The sequence below is a fragment of the Nematostella vectensis genome, chromosome 11 (genome assembly GCF_932526225.1).
Source record: "Nematostella vectensis chromosome 11, jaNemVect1.1, whole genome shotgun sequence".
Lineage (NCBI taxonomy): Eukaryota > Metazoa > Cnidaria > Anthozoa > Actiniaria > Edwardsiidae > Nematostella > Nematostella vectensis.
Window position 1 is genome coordinate 14,289,641 of NC_064044.1, and position 22,976 is coordinate 14,312,616.

General features: G+C 39.9%; 2 protein-coding genes across 7 annotated transcripts in view; one reads left to right on the top strand and one right to left on the bottom strand.

Annotated features, from left to right (window-relative positions):
- The window catches only part of LOC5517520 (long-chain-fatty-acid--CoA ligase 1), a 30,467-nt gene extending 18,243 nt beyond the window's left edge, over positions 1-12,224 (bottom strand). Inside the window, exons 1-12 of one of the 4 annotated variants that reach the window (XM_048734027.1) lie at positions 12,046-12,224; positions 10,540-10,648; positions 9,878-9,945; positions 9,117-9,218; positions 8,071-8,170; positions 7,112-7,284; positions 5,460-5,492; positions 5,046-5,097; positions 3,935-4,011; positions 3,214-3,294; positions 2,409-2,491; positions 369-420 (exon numbers count right to left, since the gene is read on the bottom strand). In XM_048734027.1, coding sequence (XP_048589984.1) covers positions 369-420; positions 2,409-2,491; positions 3,214-3,294; positions 3,935-4,011; positions 5,046-5,097; positions 5,460-5,492; positions 7,112-7,284; positions 8,071-8,170; positions 9,117-9,218; positions 9,878-9,945; positions 10,540-10,648; positions 12,046-12,159 — 1,044 coding nt within the window. In that variant the 5' untranslated portion in view covers positions 12,160-12,224. Of the gene's footprint in view, positions 1-368; positions 421-2,408; positions 2,492-3,213; positions 3,295-3,934; positions 4,012-5,045; positions 5,098-5,459; positions 5,493-7,111; positions 7,285-7,333; positions 7,410-7,474; positions 7,584-7,904; positions 7,981-8,070; positions 8,171-9,116; positions 9,219-9,877; positions 9,946-10,539; positions 10,649-12,045 lie in introns of those variants that run through there. The other 3 variants (XM_048734029.1, XM_048734028.1, XM_048734030.1) reach the window with 3 other exon arrangements.
- Positions 1-22,976, top strand: part of LOC5517557 (long-chain-fatty-acid--CoA ligase 1) — a 62,347-nt gene that overhangs the window by 33,109 nt on the left and 6,262 nt on the right. The window contains exons 3-15 of one of the 3 annotated variants that reach the window (XM_048734031.1): positions 13,082-13,190; positions 14,430-14,494; positions 14,917-15,018; positions 15,935-16,034; positions 16,894-17,063; positions 17,775-17,807; positions 18,115-18,166; positions 18,276-18,352; positions 18,442-18,519; positions 18,954-19,036; positions 19,631-19,682; positions 20,572-20,654; positions 20,752-20,848. In XM_048734031.1, the coding sequence (XP_048589988.1) occupies positions 13,082-13,190; positions 14,430-14,494; positions 14,917-15,018; positions 15,935-16,034; positions 16,894-17,063; positions 17,775-17,807; positions 18,115-18,166; positions 18,276-18,352; positions 18,442-18,519; positions 18,954-19,036; positions 19,631-19,682; positions 20,572-20,654; positions 20,752-20,848 (1,101 nt within the window). Of the gene's footprint in view, positions 1-13,081; positions 13,191-14,429; positions 14,495-14,669; positions 14,729-14,916; positions 15,019-15,934; positions 16,035-16,893; positions 17,064-17,774; positions 17,808-18,114; positions 18,167-18,275; positions 18,353-18,441; positions 18,520-18,953; positions 19,037-19,630; positions 19,683-20,571; positions 20,655-20,751; positions 20,849-22,976 lie in introns of those variants that run through there. The other 2 variants (XM_048734032.1, XM_048734033.1) reach the window with 2 other exon arrangements.

Below are 22,976 nucleotides of genomic sequence, written 5' to 3' on the forward strand. Positions count from 1 at the left end.
ACAACCGGTTGTACTCTAGATGAAAAATGACCCAGCTCGCTCTGTCAATTGATTCAGGAAGAGGCCTGTCGAGCGTGCTAGCAACGATACAATATATCATATTGCCTTTGAGAAAATAGGTGCCTGTATAAAATGCTTTTAAACAACGAGCAAGAAGAAAAATTTTGCCAAAACCATGAACAAAACAAGCTCTTGATGTCAAAATGTTGTTTCCGGTAGTACTTATTTGGGGGAGCTCTTATTCAAGGGAGGCGCTTATTCGATGGAAGCGATTATCCGAGTAATTACGGTATCAGTCTTGTTGTTTAAGATGGAACATTTCAAAGATATATCTCTTCTTAGCCCTCCTTCGACATTTATTCAAATACCTTGTCATAAACTTTGTTCATTATTCGGGGAACTGAAGCAAAAAACGTTGGCCTGAAAAATAACATCAGAAACAGCGATTGACAATCCAAAATTTAATTATTTTCATATACCACAATTACATCCAATGGTCTATTTCTTTTTTATGAGGACACTTTTAAAAAGCATGTGAGTACCCCGAAAAAAGTATATTTTTGAAATATATATTAAAATAACAAGGCTTTACTCTCTTGGTGGGAATTCGTTTCTATTTTGAGATTCTTAGGCAGAGCCGTAGCAGGCCACGTAAAATTAGGGGACACAGTGCAGAAACATTAATAAAATGTTGGGGGCATAGCCACGCCCCTTCTGGTTATTTCCTTTTTTATCCCACTTGTCGAGATCAAAATTTCTGTGTGCGTGTAATGGCGTATTGTTAAGCTTTTGTGCGTGTATGGTGTATTGTCAATCTCCTGTCCGTGTATGGTGTATTGTTAATCTCTTGTCCGTGTATGGTGTATTGTTAATCTCTAGTGCGTGTATGGTGTATTGCTAATATCTAGTGCGTGTATGGTGTATTGTTAAACTCTAGTCCATGTATGGTGTATTGTTAAGCTCTTGTCCGTGTATGGTGTATTGTTAATCTCTAGTGCGTGTATGGCGTATTGTTAATCTCTAGTGCGTGTAATGGCGTATTGTTAATCTCTAGTGCGTGTATGGCGTATTGTTAATCTCTAGTGCGTGTATGGTGTATTGTTAAGCTCTAGTCCATGTATGGTGTATTGTTAAGCTCTTGTCCGTGTATGGTGTATTGTTAATCTCTAGTGCGTGTATGGCGTATTGTTAATCTCTAGTGCGTGTATGGTGTATTGTTAATCTCTAGTGCGTGTATGGTTTATTGTTAATTTCTTGTGCGTGTATGGTGTATTGTTAATGTCTTGTGCGTGTATGGTGTATTGTTAATCTCTTGTGCGTGTATGGTGTATTGTTAATCTCTAGTGCGTTTATGGTGTATTGTTAAGCTCTAGTGCGTGTATGGCGTATTGTTAATCTCTAGTGCGTGTATGGTGTATTGTTAATCTCTAGTGCGTGTATGGTGTATTGTTAATCTCTTGTGCGTGTATGGTGTATTGTTAATCTCTTGTGCGTGTATGGTGTATTGTTAATCTCTAGTGCGTGTATGGTGTATTGTTAATCTCTAGTGCGTGTATGGTGTATTGTTAATCTCTAGTGCGTGTATGGTGTATTGTTAAGCTCTAGTGCGTGTATGGTGTATTGTTAATCTCTTGTGCGTGTATGGTGTATTGTTAATCTCTAGTGCGTGTATGGTGTATTGTTAATCTCGAGTGCGTGTATGGTGTATTGTTAATCTCTAGTGCGTGTATGGTGTATTGTTAATCTCTAGTGCGTGTATGGTGTATTGTTAAGCTCTTGTGCGTGTATGGTGTATTGTTAATCTCGAGTGCGTGTATGGTGTATTGTTAATCTCTAGGGCGTGTATGGTGTATTGTTAATCTCTAGTGAGTGTATGGTGTATTGTTAATCTCTAGTGCGTGTATGGTGTATTGTTAATCTCTAGTGAGTGTATGGTGTATTGTTAATCTCTAGTGAGTGTATGGTGTATTGTTAAGCTCTAGTGCGTGTATGGTGTATTGTTAATCTCTAGTGAGTGTATGGTGTATTGTTAATCTCTAGTGCGTGTATGGTGTATTGTTAATCTCTAGTGCGTGTATGGTGTATTGTTAATCTTTTGTGCGTGTATGGTGTATTGTTAATCTCTTGTGCGTGTATGGTGTATTGTTAATCTCTAGTGAGTGTATGGTGTATTGTCAATCTCTAGTGCGTGTATGGTGTATTGTTAATCTCTAGTGCGTGTATGGCGTATTGTTAAGCTCTAGTGCGTGTATGGTGTATTGTAAAGCTCTAGTGCGTGTATGGTGTATTGCTAATCTCTAGTGCGTGTATGGTGTATTGCTAATCTCTAGTGCGTGTATGGTGTATTGTTAAGCTCTAGTGCGTGTATGGTGTATTGTTAATCTCTTGTGCGTGTTAGGTCGTCTTACTTGAGCTCCTGTATATCCTCGAAGAGAAGCTGCGGGTCTCCTCTATAAAACCCAATCCTGCACCCCGACTGCAGCATACATACCTTGACAAAAACAAATCATTCAGACGCATGTAAAGCATCAACAACAAAGACAAGAAAATCATCCAAAGTCGGATCAGGGTCGTAACGGGCATCGAAATCCTTGGGGGGGGGGGGGGGGGGTGCGGAGGGGGGGACGGTACAACAGATATTGCTAATTTCTTGACAAAAGCGGTTTGGCATTGCCACACCCCGACTGGACATTTCCTCATAGTTGTAGAAAAATATGGGGGACGGGTCGAGGGAGAGGGTCCCCCTGGCCCGTATAGCATAGGTGTCACAGACAGACAGATATCGTTATATTTGGGTCTTATAAATTAAAGTAAATAGACCAGTTTTCGACTAATTTTTCATACTGTTAGTGTTAAAAAAGAAAGTTATTTCTTATGCAGAGGCATTAGCGGGTTGCTGTTTTCACCCGTGGGCTATTTATAAAATATAGAAAGACTTCTTTTATTGCCATTTTTTTGATTTCGACCCTTTCACGTGCCTCTATATACTCTATTAATTCCTTACTGTTTTTCCTGGAATGTCAGACATATTGTTAAAAAACGTGGTTGAACCCTCATCCCTGCTTCGCATAATTCATATATTCCGGAGGGTATGAAGGGTCTTGCTGTTGCTATTGCAAGGTGGTGGTTGCTTAACTTTACTCTTGTTAGGTCTGGGGAGTCCCCCCTCGTGCTTTTGAATCAATTAAAATCGCCCAGGCGTTCAGTTCTTACCACACCAGTTCGTTCGTACGCATGCGCAAGTGGTAGATAGGAAAAATGTACATCAATACCACACTGGAAACCGACACCGGCCTGGAAAATACAAATCTGAGTTAGACCGTCTCATATGAAGAAAACGTTGTCGTTTTAGGGGTCTGGTACCGAACAATTTTAGTTTTTTTTCAGAGGCTTTCTCCATTGACTAAAGACTTAGAGTTTGCGAAGCACCTGCGGTACGGCAGCATTAAATATGACAAGAATCATGCAGGTTTTCCAAATAAGGAATATACTAGTCTCCTTATATGAAAGTGACCGCGTCTGGGAAAAAAAGACAAGTTTTGGCTAAATTTTCTTGATATGTGAGAAATACATACAAGGATCTGAGTTGAATCGGCCTATAATCGCTATAATCACGACAACATGGATCAAGCATGGCAACAGGGGACTAGAGATCATTTATGGTGGTAATTAAAATTCAAATAAAAACATTAAATTCAAATAAACACAAAATGACCGCGCCCGTCACGAGAAATAAAATTTTTGTATGAAACTTAAAACTTTTTGGAAAAAAAAAAATATGGCTTTAATCTTGGAGTGATTTTGTTTGCGTAGTTGCTTTTTGTTTCTGTTATTTTTCCGCCCAAAGCCTGAGCGCGCGCTAGTTTGCCACCCAAACAGTCACGTGATCTCTTAGCACAAGTTCCCTATTGGCATCCCAATAATCGATACTCACAGTATTATATTGTCTTATCACTCCCGATACGTCTGCGATAACATTCGAGTGGGTTTGAACCGCTCCTTTTGGTGTTCCTGTAAGTTTGTGATATTAAAGTATGAGCCATCATTTTATTTATTTTATTTTATTCATTTTATTTATGGAGCAAGCACCTTTTCTATAAGATGATGATAATATATAGATAGACACTGCCTAAAAGCGGAGCCAGCATTATTTTTTCAGCATACATTTGTGTAAACCCCCCCTCCACTTTCATTATGGTGGTTCCACCACCCACAAAAGGCACCCTATGTGAAACATATATGATTGCATGTTCTATGAATACTGCAATTATAATTAAAAGCTGTCCTTCAAATCCTCATAGTGAATACCTAGAACAAAAATGTCAATAAGTATTTAATGACATTACTAAGAACATCATTAACTTTAGAAGAAAAGCGAAGGGGGTTGAGCTCTTATATATATTTTTTATACATGATAGACAACTGATACAGCAAAATAAGCAAATGTAATTGATGCTCTGATTATCAAAAAGGCGTTTAGTGGCGTTGTCTGTAAGGTGGTGATATAGCTATATAGAATTAATTGAAATATGCTTTACTTTACTCCCTCTAAGGCGGTTTCACTGCACTAATTGTCGTCGTAATACATACACTATAATTCTAATGTTAGAAATTTAAAAATACAAGTCACAGCAGAGCAGAAGAAGGCCTTAAAATATTGGGAGGGAGGGGGAGGGGGAGACAGAAACTTTAAGGAAATATTGGGTGGAAAACCACTCCCCTACTGGTTATTTCCTTATAATTTTGGAAAACAGTGTGTGTTTTTTTCGGGGGGGGGGGGGGGGGGGGGTCATGTGCCTTCTGCTACGGCCCTGTACAGATTACAGGATACTATTACCATGTCCTCGTCTTGGGGTGAGGGGGGAACAAAGGAGTATTGTGAATTGGTTTGATGTCCACTACTCAAGGGGGCCTTTGGGGATAATTAAGCTACATCACAGATTTGTGCAACTGTTGGATAAGATTACAATGTTGGATATGAGCCCTGTATGGCCAAGATTGATTATGTTATACCATGGTCTGATATTGAATATGCCCATCATTACCTGTCGTTCCGCTTGTGTAACAGATTGTGAAAATATCATTTGGCTTTGGTGGCTGTTGGAAAAGAATAAATAATACTTAAACTCTTGCTAAACGTTAGCAATTAGGTCAACCGTAAGCTTAAGTGCAGAGATAAAATTTGAAATTAGTGGAATTTGTTTATTTGTAGTGGCCTGTTACAACCGAGGCTCGAGCGGTTTAAATTACTGGTGAATCGGTGTTTTTTTTGGTTTTTGAAAATATTTTCAGACACTTTGAATGATTTCCGCATATTATTATTTATCGACCAGAATGTTTATTGAGCATCTTCTTTGCAAATTGTGATTGAGCTATGTCCTTGGAAATGACTCCCCTGCAAGTACAAGTTTATTTCAAATACACTGAATTGGGACTTAATGAGCCACTTTGATACTTACGTTTACTTCTTTGATATTTTTCCTTCCAATTTCCTGAGAATCAATGAACAGTGAATTATTGTTAAGGCTACCATGTGTTTATTTTACAATTGCTCCAACATATGATTGCAGCGCGAGGGTTACAGCACGTGTTGAATATCACCTGACTGATAACATGTGATTGGTACCACGTGATTGGTACCATGTGATTGGTACTACGTGATTGATACCACGTGATTGGTACAACGTGATTGGTATGACTGTTACAGAACTACCGCGGGATTCCAAACTTATCAGTTTTGTTTAAGGTAATTCCCTTGAAATAGTTCTACAACCTAGAATTTTTAAAAACTTGGCATAAACAATGTTGAAGTTAAGGACTTTTAAAAAATATAATTAAAAAAATGGGGGGTACCGACCTCGTTTTCCCAACAAGGGGCGTAAAGTTGACGCGTTTTTACTGATCTCTTAGTTTTCAAAAAGAGTGCCTATAGTCTTTAGAAAATCAAGTTCTGTTTGTCAAGCTGCCTAAATCCGACCTCCTAAACAATAACCCGTAGTAGCTAATGTTCAAAACAAATCACATTGCTACATTATACATAATCGCACTAAAAGTCATTGTTTTCGCCACTATTCATACGGTAAAAAGCGCCATTTTGAAGTATTTTTACGGCTTTAAAGAGAAATAACAAAGATTCTACAACCCAACTTTTTTTTTCTTTTAGTATATCATTTTTCCGTATATATATTTAACTATTTGAGCAAATAAAGAATGGGGGTAACCGACTTCGTTTTTCTGTCAAAGCGATTTTAAGTAAAAAACGCGCGCCTTGTTTTATTATTGTACAACTGTGGCGCGCGCGCGTGCACTAAATACCGGAAAATTCGAACCAACAGCGCGCGCCACTATGCGCAGGAGGGGTACGCAGTGCAATTCAAGGGAATAACCTTAAACACGAACGCGCCTATAAAAGGGACTTGCCTAAGGCAAGCTGTCATTCGTCATTTGACATCACTGAGTGAAGAGCTTCGTAGAGAGAGACCAAAATGCTACAATAGAGTTCTAGAGTGGCCGATAACACGCTATTGTAGCAAACATAGCCTTATCAACAGCTGTTGAAACAGCGAAAAAATAGCGAGGATTAGATAGGGTTTGAAGCGATGAATATTTCAAACTCGTTTGTACACGCGCGCACTATAATGACGCCACTTTAAAAGAGCGCGCGCGCGCTGTTTGTGAATTTTATTTTTCAATTCAAGCGAGCGCGCGCTGTGTTTGATTTCTCAAAAAATAATTTCTTTTGTTTTTGTAGAGAATGGACTCCAAATACTTTCCCGAATATTCCTTATAGCTCTTTAACAATCGTACTTGAAAGTTGTCGTAGTTTGTCGTATGGCTTTACTTTTAGCTTGTTATCTTCCGGCGGTTTACAGACGTCCGCACTCAATGAAGTCCAGTTGTGAATGACGACGACCTGCGCGAGAGCTTGCAAAAAAGGGGGCGGAGCTATCGCTTTTATAGCGCCTTTTCGTGTTTAAATGCCGATACAAAGTCGCACATCTTTATCTAGACAGGGTTTTGGTTTCGGGCTTCTGAAGGAAATCCCCACCAGATCTAAGGCCAAGACTCCCCCTCCCCCCTATACACACACTGTTAAAATGATCACATTTACCTCGGCTATCGAGAAGGAGAGTAACTCTATACCAGAAACCTTTGCGTCCTTCCTCTCTTCTTCTTTCACTAGTTCTCCTATCTGGATAATGCACTTCAGATGAGGGATTCTTTTTATGTTCTTCAGGATAAAAGGTATCTTAGTGTGGTTACAAACGATCGTCTCTACATCCGCTGAATAACAATAAAAAGAAACATCGCGGGTGTCGTAAATAGTTTTTACCGTGGTTTATGATAAAGAGGCACGCGTCTTGGCCATGGGTGTCGTAAATAGTTTTTACCATGGGTGTCGTAAATAGTTTTTACCGTGGTTTATGATAAAGAGGCAAGCGTCTGGGCCATGTGTGTCGTAAATAGTTTTTACCGTGGTTTATGATAAAGAGGCACGTGTCTGGGCCATGGGTGTCGTAAATAGTTTTTACCGTGGTTTGTGATAAAGAGGCACGTGTCTGGGCCATGGGTGTCGTAAATAGTTTTTTTTACCGTGATTTATGATAAAGAGACACGCGTCTGGACCATGGGTGTCGTAAATAGTTTTTACCGTGGTTTGTGATAAAGAGGCATGCGTCTGGGCCATGGGTGTCGTAAATAGTCTTTTTTACCGTGATTTATGATAAAGAGACACGCGTCTGGGCCATGGGTGTCGTAAATAGTTTTTACCATGGGTGTCGTAAATAGTTTTTACCGTGGTTTATGATAAAGAGGCACGCATCTGGGCCATGTTTGTCGTAAAAAAGATTTTACCATGGGTGTCGTAAATAGTTTTTACCATGTGTATCGTAAATAGTTTTTACCGTGGTTTATGATAAAGAGGCACGCGTCTGGGCCATGGGTGTCGTAAATAGTTTTTACCATGGTTTATGATAAAAGGCACGCGTTTGGGCCATGTTTGTCGTAAAAAGTTTTTACCATGGGTGTCGTAAATAGTTTTTAACCATGTGTATCGTAAATAGTTTTTACCGTGGTTTATGATAAAGAGGCACGCGTCTGGGCCATGGGTGTCGTAAATAGGGACCGAGACCATCGAGAACATCTGGCAAGCGAGATCTGTCAGCACCCACTGGGAATAACAAGCAAACAAATGTCTTTTGAATGTTTCCTAGTTTAGCCACCACCAAAAAAAGGTAGCGCGCGACAAATTTTGTAGAGCGCGACACGAAAATGTTTCTCAAATATCCGAGAAACATTTTTTTGTCGCTGCTACAAAATTTGTCGCGCGTTACAATGTCTCTCTGGGTTGCTAAACTAGGATACATGCCTAGTTTAGCCAGGCCTTAAGACCCTGTCCCCATGTATCCGTTTTCGTTTGAAAACACAACATTTTGTTCCGTTCTTAAAAATAAGATCCGCGTCCACACGAAGCGTTTTCATTTTGATACGACCCGTCCCCACGAAAACGCAAAAACGATACGGAAGCGATAACAAGCTCTACAGTGCATGCGTACCCCCTTGCCAAGTGGACTGGGCCTGAGTTATCACGCCATCGTTTTCGAAAGGTTCCGTTTTATTCGTCCCTCCACTGCACCGAAAGGGTATCATTTTCAAATCGTTCCGTTTTCGGTCATCGTTTTTGCGTTTACGTGTGGACGATACCCGTATCCGTAACAAAAAGGTTGCGTCTTCAAATGAAAACGGAAATTAGGGGACGGGGTCTAATACATCCGCTAGAGCAACAGAACTTATCTTTACAAATAAACATAACGGTGTTTTTGCTTGTTTAAAATTGAATTCGTTTCGGCTTCTTTTCGGTGTTTTCGAGAAGTATTATGAGGGCACGATACAGAAACAGTAACGAAATATTGGCGACAGAGCCACGTCCCTTCTTGATTTTTTTATTAAATATCGGCAAGGGGGGTGGGGGTGTCCCCAGTGCGCCCCCCCTCCCCCACCGGCCTGTGTTCTTTGTAAAGAACAAACATATCATGACAGCATGTAACACCTATTACGCATGCTTATAAGAAACATACCGCAAGAATGTAAAGTTATTGTTTTAGACTAAAATTTACCTCAACGCAGTTCTTTGCTTGAATTCCGACAAATGTGCGTTGCGAGGGGTGACACCCCAGATGGACTAGCGCAGAACCAAAACTGTGGGCTCTCTCTCGAACCTGGGACAGTACGAATACTTGGGATGAAAATAGGGGTTAACGGTTTCCCGCACATGGGCAATCTAAATATGGTCAATTGTCTACATATGGGCAATTGTCTAAATATGGTCAATTGGCTAAATATGGTCAATTGTCTAAATATGGTCAATTGGCTAAATATGGTCAATTGGCTAAATATGGTCAATTGGCTAAATATGGTCAATTGGCTAAATATGGGCAATTGTCTACATATGGTCAATTGGCTAAATATGGGCAATTGTCTACATATGGGCAATTGTCTAAATATGGGCAATTGTCTAAATATGATCAATTGTCTAAATATGGTCAATTGTCTAAATATGGTCAATTGTCTACATATGGTCAATTGGCTAAATATGGTCAATATGCTAAATATGGTCAATTGTCTAAATATGGTCAATTGGCTTAATATGGTCAATTGTCTAAATATGGGCAATTGTCTACATATGGTCAATTGGCTAAATATGGGCAATTTGCTAAATATGGGATTTGTCTAAATATGGGCAATTTGCTAAATATGGGAATTGTCTAAATATGGGCAATTTGCTAAATATAGGGTGAGTGTGCCTAATATGAATGATATTGAGTGATAGCATAAGGTGTCTGTCTGTCAGCTAACTAGTGAAATAATATAGGCTCACCTCATTATAAGAAAGCCATCGGTACATCCCGATTTTGTCACCTCTTTTCCCAAGACAGGGAAGATCACCTGGTAACATAATAAAATTATTTAAATAACTTCTCATTCCTTCACTGTAGGGCTAGGCTATTATATTTTATTTTTTGTGGAAGTTTATGTTACTACTAGCAGTCTACTGTAGTAATTATTGTCTTTTTATTGTGAGCTCATTCGAATTATATACGCCTATTTTGAATAAGCTTGCACTCGGAGAATCTTTGCATCGTAACCGCGGTGCTTCATGGGTATCACGTAAATAAGCAAATAAGCGTAAATAAAATACAAATCCAGGTTTCAAACACTGTAGAATTCTTGTTTGCATTCTTATAAACATTCACATAGCTTTCAGATACCATGATTTAGTCGTTTATACTCTACCCATGAGCCACCCCGGGTTACGACATAGGTATTCGAGTGCAACCTTTTTTGAAATAGGTGTATGTAACCTTTCTCGATTTATATCGTAAAAAGGCAAAAAAAACATAGAAGCTCTGGCTCTGTCAGCCACTTTTTGGTGAAAAGCAAACAAGCAAACAAGGGTTCTTTGTATTACCCATTTTAATGAATTAATTATGAAACAGTCTAAACAACAACATTCCGCGTACGAATGCATAGCTTTTTAACCTGCGATCCGACATCCTCGCTGAAAGCCCTCGTAAGCAGTCGTGACGTCATCGTAGTAAGTTGCCATGAGATGTTCGGACAGAGCGCTGCGCCGTACTACAGGGTCTCCCTGTACATGTCAACAAGAATGATTAGCAACGGTGCCGTAAGGCATATTCTTGAAATATTCGTAGGGAACCCTGTGGTCTTTACAAAGCAGATGAAAAACAAAGTTTCCCAGTTATGACTTTCGGAATGTTTGAGGGGAATGGAAGACATGTCTTCAGCACACCCCTTTTACATAATTTTAAAGCCTATTGTTTAATAATCAAACTTATTTAAGCGATTCCGAAGTTAAAATTTGTTGAGGTTTTCTAAAGTTAAAATAATAATTGGAAAGCTGTTTAATAAATCCTCTTGAGATGCGCAATCTGAGTATGGTTTTTAGTCGAAAACTACATAGCCTTGTATTGTCATCATTAGATATCTGTTATTTTCAACTATTTTTACACTATTCAATCAGTTATTTTCATCAAAATATATCTGTTATTTTCAATTATTTTTACACTATTCAATCAGTTATTTTCATCATAAGATATCTGTTATTTTCAATTATAATGAATACAAAAGTGTTAAAATAAAACCTTTTGCAAACATACGCGTTAATAAAGCAGTAACTTAGATGAAAATCAAATTGGTGTGTCAGGATATTGTTTTGTTAGACAAAAGACCTGCTTATAGCTCGCTGTATAACATTTCCGCTATCCATGTACAAAAAGAAAAATAACGGTATACAACTATTTCAAAATGCGTTATAGTGCAAATGGCAAATTGCAATTTCCAAATGACAGTTCTAGTATCGAAAAATCGTTGGAATCTTCATGCTGTAAAGGGTATGTGGGAAAATACGGATTATACGATTCTTACTTATCATCTGTAACAGAACAAATAATTTAAACCACAAGCTTTTTTGTTAGAGATAACATTTGCAACGAAAAATCTTTAAAATAGGTAAACATTTTACGATCATAAGCGATTTAAACAAAGTCTTTATTCGTGTCTTGTTAATCAAATTGAAACAAATGTAAGTATCACGCAAGGTTAAATGGACCACAGCAAACATTCATAACAAAGCCATATCAATGCACGAAAACTTATTACTTCCATATAAAACTATCAAAATTTCAAATATTGTCTGCGCTTGTGATAAACGGTGAATAGTTTAAAAAACGGTTTGATTATTTTTATTAGTATTTTTTCTTTATCATTTTAACAAGTTACACAACTATGCTAGCTAAAAATAGCAAGCGATAATAGAAATACTTCATTTTCGCGTTATACAGAATCGTTTAAGAATTTTAACGGTTTCACAATTGGATATCAATGCACACGAATCTTTAAACTTATTTTTGATGTTATCTCTAATATCAAATACTGAATCCCTTATTGATCTTATTCTGTATAATAATAACTTTTTAGAGCATAGTTTTGCCCTAACGTCAACTGTATCGTTATAATATCACTTACATCAATAGCCACTGATTGCTCCTCCAGTATCTGCTGCTCTGGCGTTGGTATTGTGGGTTCATCTGCGGGTCTTTTTTTCACCTTATTGGAAAGTGATCTCACTAAGGAAGCCATGATCTATCTGCACGAGTCTGTGTTTCTCACGCATCACGTTACGCCGCTTGGGTCCAATATAAAACTCTGCTGCATAAATTTTCTGCATCATTTCGGTGCCCCACATTATCAATATTCGTACCACAAAAGTGGTCACGCCTCTTGGGTCCAATATGAAACTCTTCTGCATAAATTTTCTGCATCATTTCGGAGCCCCACATGATCAATGTTCGTACCACAAAAGTGGTCACGAATATACTAGATATACTATAGGTTTGACATACCTTGCCTTTTCTGCGAAGGTATATCATGGTTTACGGTGTTAAGAAACCCCTGCGGAATTAGCGCTTTTCGGATAATACAAATACTTTCCTAGGGCAGCGGCGGCGGAAGGGGAGGGTCTCGGCGAGCGCGACAGCCCCCCTTGCTTGAGAGTTGGAGTGGCATCGCCTCTGAGTGGATGTTTCTTCAGATATATGAACGTTTTTTTAAACCAACGGGTTTCAAGCGGTATATATGCAACCGAAAACAAATTTGTTGAATATTTAGAAATCCCCGCGTTCTTTACGATTTCGAAGCACCACCCACTCCTCCCCCCTGAAACCACCATCCACCCCTCCCCCACTGAGACCACTACCCTCCCATCCCCCCAACGTTCGCCCCCCCTCCCCCCTCACCAGGGTAAGAAAACCTCACTTATGAAGGTTTTAGACTGGATTGCATAGAAAATGTTTCTGTTATTTTTAACGAAAAACAAAAAAAATACTCTAGTGACTGCACAACCAACAATCTTTACTCAAACAGCGCATGGTGAAAATTCAGAGCTTGGTGAAAATTCAAAATAATCCCTGATAGAATGCAACCCACCCCATGAGAAGGAACATTTTTTTTGGCTTGCTCATGAGGCAATCTCTAATTGTGATAAGTTTTTCTTATATGGTAGGGAGGAGGAGGTGCCAGGCGAAGTAACCTATCACATCATGACGTCACAAGATTCCATGATGACGTCAACACTGTGTATGAGGCGTTTTTACGCGGAATGAGGATGTCGGGTAAGAGATCAGGCTCCCTCAAGGGGTAAAACGGAAATCAGGGAATGGTTCTAGGTGGGAAACGGGTTATCGGGAATGTAAGATTAGGGATTTACACACCTAATTCAAGGGTTGCACCAAGAATCCATGTATCCTAAATCGCAGTGCTTAACCGGTAACGTAGTAATGTCTAAATCCTGGTTACTCAAATGCGAATGTTTTAATTAAAATGGCACTCAAATAGTATAATACATCTTTCCAAACCTTGATTATCTTTTATTTCAGCTTATTTATATCCGAAGCTCTGCAAATTATGACACATGGATTCTCCATTGCAACCTCATTGAAATAGGTGTATACGCAAATAGAACAGCAACGAACGTTGGCAACAGTAGAAAACAATGGAAAACTCAAAAACAGGCAAGAAAACACCCGGTATAGTGAGGACGGGGACATGTCTGCTGAATCAGACCTTTATCGCTCGCTAGGTTCTAATCTTGTATTGAATAGCGCGAAGCATGGAAGCACTTTCTTAGTCACATTCCCTTTCCTTCGTCCGTCGCCGTCGTCGTTGCGTCAAGGTCCCTTGACCTTTTGATCCACTATCGAATAACCTTTATTCACTTCTGAATATTGTTACCAGGTAAATACCGAATTATTGTTATTCACTTCCATATATTACCGAGTAAATACCGAATAGTTTTTATTCACTTCTGAATATCGTTACCTAGTAAATACCAAATAGTTTTTATTCACTTCCGAATATTACCGAGTAAACACCGAATAGTTTTTATTCACTTCCGAATATTACTGAGTAAATACCGAATAATCTCTACGCACTTCCTAATAATCTTGGGCTAATATCAAATAGTCTCTACTCACTTGCGTAAGTTATCGACAAATTACCGATGAATAGCGTCCAATACTCACCATCACCAGTCCGTATATGGATAAGAAATAGGTGTGGAACTAACGAATCAAACGAACCCTGTTAAAGAACTATTATTCCTTTTTTTTGTGTCCTTCTTTACAAAAATCACATGACTTTTTGAGTGGCACGTCAAAATAAGCACAGAAAATGACTGCGGCTACCAAAGATGGATAAAAAATCTTTCAATAAGCTCTTTCTGTCAGAAAATCTTACTGGCTGATTCGTAAGCGCTGAGTAAGTTGCTTTTAATTTTGCTATTTTGCCGTCAAAAGCCGAAGCGAGTTTACTCTCCAAAAGTCACGTGTTGCCATTCACCTATTTCTCCCCAGATAACGGCCCCTTCCTCGGGACTAGACAAGCCACGAGAGGTTACAAGTGGGCTACATATTCACAGGTGAAGCAGGGCACGGTTTGGGGGGGAAAGGTGGAGGGAGTTATTTGTGTATTGAGTTGGCCGCCAGACCACGGAATAGCTAGAGTTTGGCATAGCTAGATTTTTTACAGTAGTATTATCCAAATAATGTTATTGTTAATTCTAACTGAAAAGAATGCGTATGTGTTTCCACTTGTGCGCCAGTTTTAGTACGTGGACTGGAGCAGCGCGTCGTCGTAGATTCCCACCTCAAATGTATGTCAGCCGAATATTAATTTACCACTAAGTTGAGCCGGTCGTTTTCTTTTGCGGCTCCTTCGAAGAGGATTAGGAAGAATGCTTTTGGCCTTGTTTCCGATTTCTCACACATCCAAATTATTACTCTATGTTTTGATTCTAGTTTAAGCTATCTTAACGTGTTCTCTCTTGCATGCTTTTAACAGATCCACGAGCGGGCTTCCAATTTTGGGAGCGGCTTGTGTGAGCTTGGGTGCGATCCAAGCCAGGAGACTTTCGTTGGGTTGTGGTCAACAAATTGCACAGAGGTATGATAACAATGCATGTTAAACTGAGCAGAGGTATGATAACAATGCATGTTAAACTGAGCAGAGATATGATAACAATGCTTGTTAAACTAAGCAGAGGTATGATAACAATGGTAAACTGCACATGGGTATAATGACAATGGTAAACTAAACGGAGGTATGAAAACCATACATTTCACGGTAGCCATACAATCACGGTATCCAGACATGTCACGGTAGCCAGACAGGTCACGGTATCCAGGTATGTCACGGTATCCAGACATGTCACGGTAGCCAGACATGTCACGGTAGACAGACATGTCACTGTAGACGGAAAGGTCACGGTATCCAGTTATGTCACGGTATCCAGACATGTCACGGTAGCCAGACATGTCACGATGGCCAGACATGTCACGGTATACGGACATGTCACGGTAGTCAGACATGTCACGGTATACGGACATGTCACAGTAGGCAAACATGTCACAGTAGACAGACAGGTCACGGAGGTAATAACGGCGACTTGCTTGGAATTTTGTTTTCTAAACAACTGCAAAAGCAACATCAAAGAGTATATGATTGAAAATAGCATTCCAAAAACAGTGTACTCTCGTTTGAAATGACTCTATTCTAGTGTGCGCTTTTGAGAATAACATAACCTGACTTTCTATTATTTTAAATCCTCTCCAGTCTCTAATTGATATCTGTCCAGTTCTCAGAGAAGATTGTGAAATTTAGTTGTTTTTGCACTATTGATGTTTGTAAAATTATAGATAATTCTGAAATTGATCCTTTGATATCTTTTTAGCTTCTTGTTATGGAATTCTGCTCTCCGCGAGGTAGCCTGCATAAAAATCCCTTTTATACCGAAGGTTGATTAATTAAGGAAGAAGAAAGCAAATCATGTGACTCACCCGGTTTTCTTTATTTGTCTCAGTGGCTACTCGCGGACCTCGCGTGTCAGATGTTTTCAATGGTCACTGTTCCCATATATGACTCGCATGGAAGCGAGGCCTGTACATATATCATCAACAAGGGTAAGGTCACGTGGTCACAATTCCCATGTTTGAATCGCATGGAACCGAGGCCTGTACATACATCATCAACAAGGGTAAGGTCACGTGATCACAGCTCCCATATATGACTCGCATGGAAGCGAGGCCTGTACATATACCATCAACAAAGGTAAGGTCACGTGGTCACAATTCCCATGTTTGACTCGCATGGAACCGAGGCCTGTACATACATCATCAACAAGGGTAAGGTCACGTGGTCACTGTTCCCATATATGACTCGCATGGAAGCGAGGCCTGTACATATATCATCAACAAGGGTAAGGTCACGTGGTCACTTCTCCCATATATGACTCGCATGGAAGCGAGGCCTGTACATATATCATCAACAAGGGTAAGGTCACGTGTTCACAGTTCCCATATATGAATCGCATGGAACCGAGGCCTGTACATACATCATCAACAAGGGTAAGGTCACGTGGTCACTGTTCCCATATATGACTCGCATGGAAGCGAGGCCTGTACATATATCATCAACAAGGGTAAGGTCACGTGCTCACTGCTCCCATATATGACTCGCATGGAAGCGAGGCCTGTACATATATCATCAACAAGGGTAAGTTCACGTGTTCACAGTTCCCATATATGAATCGCATGGAACTGAGGCCTGTGTCATCATCAACAAGGGTAAAGTCACGTGGTCAGATTACCAACATGACTCATATGGGCCCAAAAGCTGCATAGCAAACGCTAGATTCTACACTAAAAAAAGCATCTTACATTAAAACTGATTCCAGTCATGAGTCAACCATTCTCATTATTCTTTATAGTTTGTCTCGATGTCCACATCTTAATATTTTGACGTATTTTTTTTCACTTGCAGCGAAACTTTCTACTATCGTTTGCCATAAGAAGAAAGTGAATTTCCTATTGGAGCATGCGCACCTGCTTCCCACTCTGAAGAGCATTATAGTGATCAGCGGCGCTGGGGAGGTCAGAAGAGATAAGTCTGACATCCTGGGGATTCGGATTATCTCATTCGACGAAGTGGAGGTTTGTTTGTAATGTTAACCGTACGCTGGCTTAAAACGACCAGCTACACATGTCAACATTCACTCGCTCTGCATGGCTGAGCATAATCTGAAAGCATGGAGAGTGAAGTCTTTTTATTTCGACAACAATGACGCTCATTGTCTGGGCGGAGTTTAGTTATGGAATGGAAGTTTGGTAGAGGCAAAGAGCTGCTTAGTGCGAAGTGTGTTAGGGCATGTCACGTCAACGAGGGGGAGGTGGAAAAGTCGAAAACCAAATCCGACATACCGGCCGTGTTGCGTAACTCTTTCGAAAAGTCCTGAATCTATTATGCAAGATAATTATTCCTTATTGAAAACTGACTTTAATGGAAGATTGAAAAGTTTTAACGCTCTTTCATGAGCTGCAAGTAAGATGAGCGATGGCTATAGTAGCACCCTTAAAGATACAAAAATACATGATATAAAAATCTGGGCATTCTCATTTTCACACCTAAAAGATACCCACGGCTCCAAAGTTTCACCCTAAAAGATACAACGATGATCCCCGTCCGATGGATATAGGGAGTCCCCCCCCCCTACATCACTTCACGCATTCTGATGCTTCGCGGCATTCTTGAAGTAGGCCAACTAATTTACGTTGTTTGGTTCCACAAAAGATAATTCGCCTTGAGGACTGCATTACTCCTACCTTTTCTGACGACCATTACTTTTTCTTTATTTTTTTTTACAGAAAATAGGAATCAATAATCCACATGAAAAAGTCGTAAGTAACATTCTTATTCATCTTATTTTACTATAAGAGAAAATACGCAAATCTTAGGCCCATATCACAAAAAGCGGTATCAACCGAGAAGGACGTTCATTTCAGTGGGGATTCAAACTTATTGAATATCCCCTACCCCTCCCCTCCTATGGCACTGTATAGAGACGTTCTCCACGGTGTAGTTTACCCTCGCCTCGGGCCACATTCGTACTATTCATTTAGCTGCCTACCGGCTTGCTCTTCAGGGTAACTATCCTCTGTCTAATATTAATTGAATGCATACATTTTCTTGCGTATTCTTATTTAGCCTGCGAGACCAGAAGATACCTTCACCATCAGCTGGACAAGTGGAACCACAGGTTAAACTTGCAAACGTTGAGGAACTTTAAAAAGTGTATATTGATTCCATAACAATACGATAGTCAGATTTGCACTTAAAGATACTCAGTGTTTCTTCTTTTATCACAGGCTTCCCAAAGGGCGTTATTCTGACACACGACAACATCATCAGTGATATGTCCGCCTATCTCTTCCTCATTAAGCAGGTAACCCTCGGTAGCTTAGAGCAGCTTATAGTTTTGGGTCTAAATTTCGGGTGGATGATCACTATTTTCTTATTTTTTTCTTTTCATAGGACGGAGAGGAGCTTACACCACAGGATACCCACCTCTCATATCTTCCACCAGAACACATGTACGAGCGATGTACACAGGTGAGCCACGAACCGAATGACGTAACGCTATCTTTCTACACCTCGGAATATCTTTTATGCTGGTGTCTACCGACGCGTACTGGTCTGAAGAGCAGGCTTAAAAACAACTATACGAATGAGGCCATATATTTTTATGTGGTTAAAAAACAATGAATTGTATTATCAAAATAATTTTGCAAACTCACAGTTGATTAGGAAGGTTATGCCATGGAAGTGGGTGTATTTTAAGTGACATTAATTTAATGTTGAATTCGTTGGTGTTGGCTAAAGAGAGGCCAACGTAGATAGGAAGGAGCTTACATCGAGCACAATCCAGCGACATACATCCGGATCTAGCTGCGCTATCTTTCTATAGTTAATACAGATATAATTATCATCATCATCATTGCTATTTATTACTATCATCATCATCATCATTGCTACTTTACAATCAGGTCCTTATGATGATGGCTGGAGCTAAGATTGGACTCTACCACGGCAAGCGAGAGTTTCTCATGGATGACTTCAAAGCTTTGCGGTGAGAAAACAAAACAAAGTCACATCAACGAGTTCGATCATATAGCAGGAATCACAGGGGACCCAGCAAACGTTGGCTGTGCGTCACTGGACAAGAGAAGTCTGGAGGCTCTGGTACCCAGGGTACCATGGGCTGAGTTGCTCTACGTTTATAAGTACGGGGTCTGAATAATCCAGTCCTATTTAAAAGTCGCATTGTGCTGCCAGGCAGTTAACACGAATGAAATATGTGTTAATTAATGTCCTATAAGGATTGACTCCTCTTTTTTCTCTGGTTCTTTGTCATCACATAATTACGGACTTTTTGTTGAGAGGTTAGGCCTGCTCCATTGAACGCGTAATCAGCTACTGCGCATGTCCATTATATCATTGAAGCCGCATCGAGCATGAATCCAGTAGCAATTAAAAACACAGATATTTATACCTTATCAAGATAATAACATAAATGGATTGAGTACGAATTTAGTTCGTTGGTTATCTAATGGCCCAGTTGCCTGCTTCTGTTGAAACCAAATTCGACACGTAGTATTATAGCGACCGTAAACTAGGTCAAAAGAAATTGTTTTATAGCTTTAGAACTTGTTGTTATTTGCAGACCGACAGTGTTTGCCGCTGTTCCAAGACTTTTGAACGCAATTTATGACAAAGTAGGTATTTACATACTTTAAGAGGCCGTCCGTCTTAGGGCATGTGACTAGACCTGTACCGATAATATTAGATTTTTTTCCGATGTCTGAGGCTCTTGAAGCTCTTTGCTCCAGGTTAAGACAGAGAGCCATTGATAATAATTTAACTTAATTTAGCCGTCCTTTCTATAGCGTACAAGCTCCCCCACTCCCAGCGTCTCCTCCAATTGTCTGATACCCAATGTCTGTATTATCATATCAACATATTTGTTATTCCTCTTGTTTTGAGAACATACAAAATTTGAAAGCCCACTTAAATCTTTTTCTTGCAGTTTTGGCCGCTTAACGGCGTCTGATTAAAGCATTATCAAGTTAACTTTCAGGGAATCGTGTTTTCCTTTCTTTTTTATGGCAGCCATATTGAATAGGTCCCGGGACCACTCTTTTTTACTACCATACGAGTGCTCGCCCCAGACTCCAACAGGCAACTTATGTTTGATATGCATCTGATTCTATAAAAAAATGCGAGAAACCATACGCAGCTTTTCAAGCATAATTTTTTTAATTTGACATTACAATTGAACTATTCCAAAAATTTTTGCATATCAAGAAAATTAAGCCAAAATTGTCGTTTTTGTCAAACGCCGTAACTTCTATATAAGAAAGCTAATCAATTTCTTATTTGGAATGCCTTCAAGGCTGTCATGCCGCGAGGGTTTCGTCAACTTTGTGACTCGTAATCAGTAGAGAAAAAAACGTGTTTATGACAATATCATTATGGTCAATTGAGAGGTTCTTTGAAACTGGAGTACCATACCCCCACCCACAACGTTTTCTTCCTATGAGGGATAAAGTGAGTGACTTACACATATTACATTGATTAATTGTGTTTTTATCCTTTTTTCTCGAGGTAACTGCTCAAGTCTCGCGCAGCAAAATCAAGAAATGGATATTTGGTATCGCCATTCGCTCAAAAGAACAGGACTTGAAAAGGTTGTCAAGTTAAAAAGGATATGTTAATCATTTTTTTCTTTGTGGTGGCATGCTGATTGTGCCCCTATGGCCTTCTTGAATCTGTTCCCCTTCGTAGGTATTCCTTATTCGCAGGAAACACTTTTTTCTTTCATGCCAGACGAATAATACGGAAAGACACCATCTGGGATCGACTGGTATTTAAGAAAATTCAGGTAATATTACATACTTCCCATAAATTGGGAGTGGAATGTTTTTATTTGCGTGACGTAACCGCACATCATTTGTCAATAGTCAATATTACACAGATATCATTAATCAATTAAATATTACACAAAAAACATAGATCAATTCTACATTTTCTGGTTGGCGGGAAAACTATCTGACGATATAATGATAACTGAGCTGTTTCCCTACCCTCCTAGGATCTGATTGGCGGGACAATTATCTGATATAATGATAACTGACCTGTTTCCCTACCCCCTCCCCTCTAAGATCTGCTTGGCGGGACAATTATCTGATATAATGATAACGGACTTGTTTCCCTACCCCTTCTAGGATCTGCTTGGCGGTACAATTATCTGATATAATGATAACTGAGCTGTTACCCTACCCCCTTTAGGATCTGCTTGGCGGGACAATTATCTGATATAATGATAACGGACTTGTTTCCCTACCCCTTCTAGGATCTGCTTGGCGGGACAATTATCTGATATAATGATAACTGAGCTGTTACCCTACCCCCTTTAGGATCTGCTTGGCGGGACAATTATCTGATATAATGATAACTGAGCTGTTACCCTACCCCCTTTAGGATCTGCTTGGCGGGACAATTATCTGATATAATGATAACTGAGCTGTTTCCCTACCCCCTCTAGGATCTGCTTGGCGGGACAATTATCTGATATAATGATAACTGGGCTGTTTCCCTACCCCCTCTAGGATCTGATTGGCGGGACAATTATCTGATATAATGATAACTGATCTGTTTCCCTACCCCCTCTAGGATCTGCTTGGCGGGACAATTATCTGATATAATGATAACTGAGCTGTTACCCTACCCCCTCTAGGATCTGCTTGGCGGGACAATTATCTGATATAATGATAACTGAGCTGTTTCCCTACCCCCTCTAGGATCTGCTTGGCGGGACAATTATCTGATATAATGATAACTGAGCTGTTTCCCTACCCCCTCTAGGATCTGATTGGCGGGACAATTATCAGATATAATGATAATTGACCTGTCTCCCTATCTCCTCTAGGATCTGATTGGCGAGACAATTATCTGATATAATGATAACGGACTTGTTTCCCTACCCCCTCTAGGATCTGCTTGGCGAGACAATTATCTGATATAATGATAACTGAGCTGTTACCCTACCCCCTCTAGGATCTGATTGGCGAGACAATTATCTGATATAATGATAACTGAGCTGTTTCCCTACCCCCTCTAGGATCTGCTTGGCGGGACAATTATCTGACATAATGATAACTGAGCTGTTTCCCTACCCCCTCCCCTCTAAGATCTGCTTGGCGGGTCAATTATCTGATATAATGATAACTGACCTGTTTCCCTACCCCCTCCCCTCTAAGATCTGCTTGGCGGGACAATTATCTGATATAATGATAACGGACTTGTTTCCCTACCCCTTCTAGGATCTGCTTGGCGGGACAATTATCTGATATAATGATAACTGAGCTGTTACCCTACCCCCTTTAGGATCTGCTTGGCGGGACAATTATCTGATATAATGATAACGGACTTGTTTCCCTACCCCTTCTAGGATCTGCTTGGCGGGACAATTATCTGATATAATGATAACTGAGCTGTTACCCTACCCCCTTTAGGATCTGCTTGGCGGGACAATTATCTGATATAATGATAACTGAGCTGTTACCCTACCCCCTTTAGGATCTGCTTGGCGGGACAATTATCTGATATAATGATAACTGAGCTGTTTCCCTACCCCCTCTAGGATCTGCTTGGCGGGACAATTATCTGATATAATGATAACTGGGCTGTTTCCCTACCCCCTCTAGGATCTGATTGGCGGGACAATTATCTGATATAATGATAACTGATCTGTTTCCCTACCCCCTCTAGGATCTGCTTGGCGGGACAATTATCTGATATAATGATAACTGAGCTGTTACCCTACCCCCTCTAGGATCTGCTTGGCGGGACAATTATCTGATATAATGATAACTGAGCTGTTTCCCTACCCCCTCTAGGATCTGCTTGGCGGGACAATTATCTGATATAATGATAACTGAGCTGTTTCCCTACCCCCTCTAGGATCTGATTGGCGGGACAATTATCAGATATAATGATAATTGACCTGT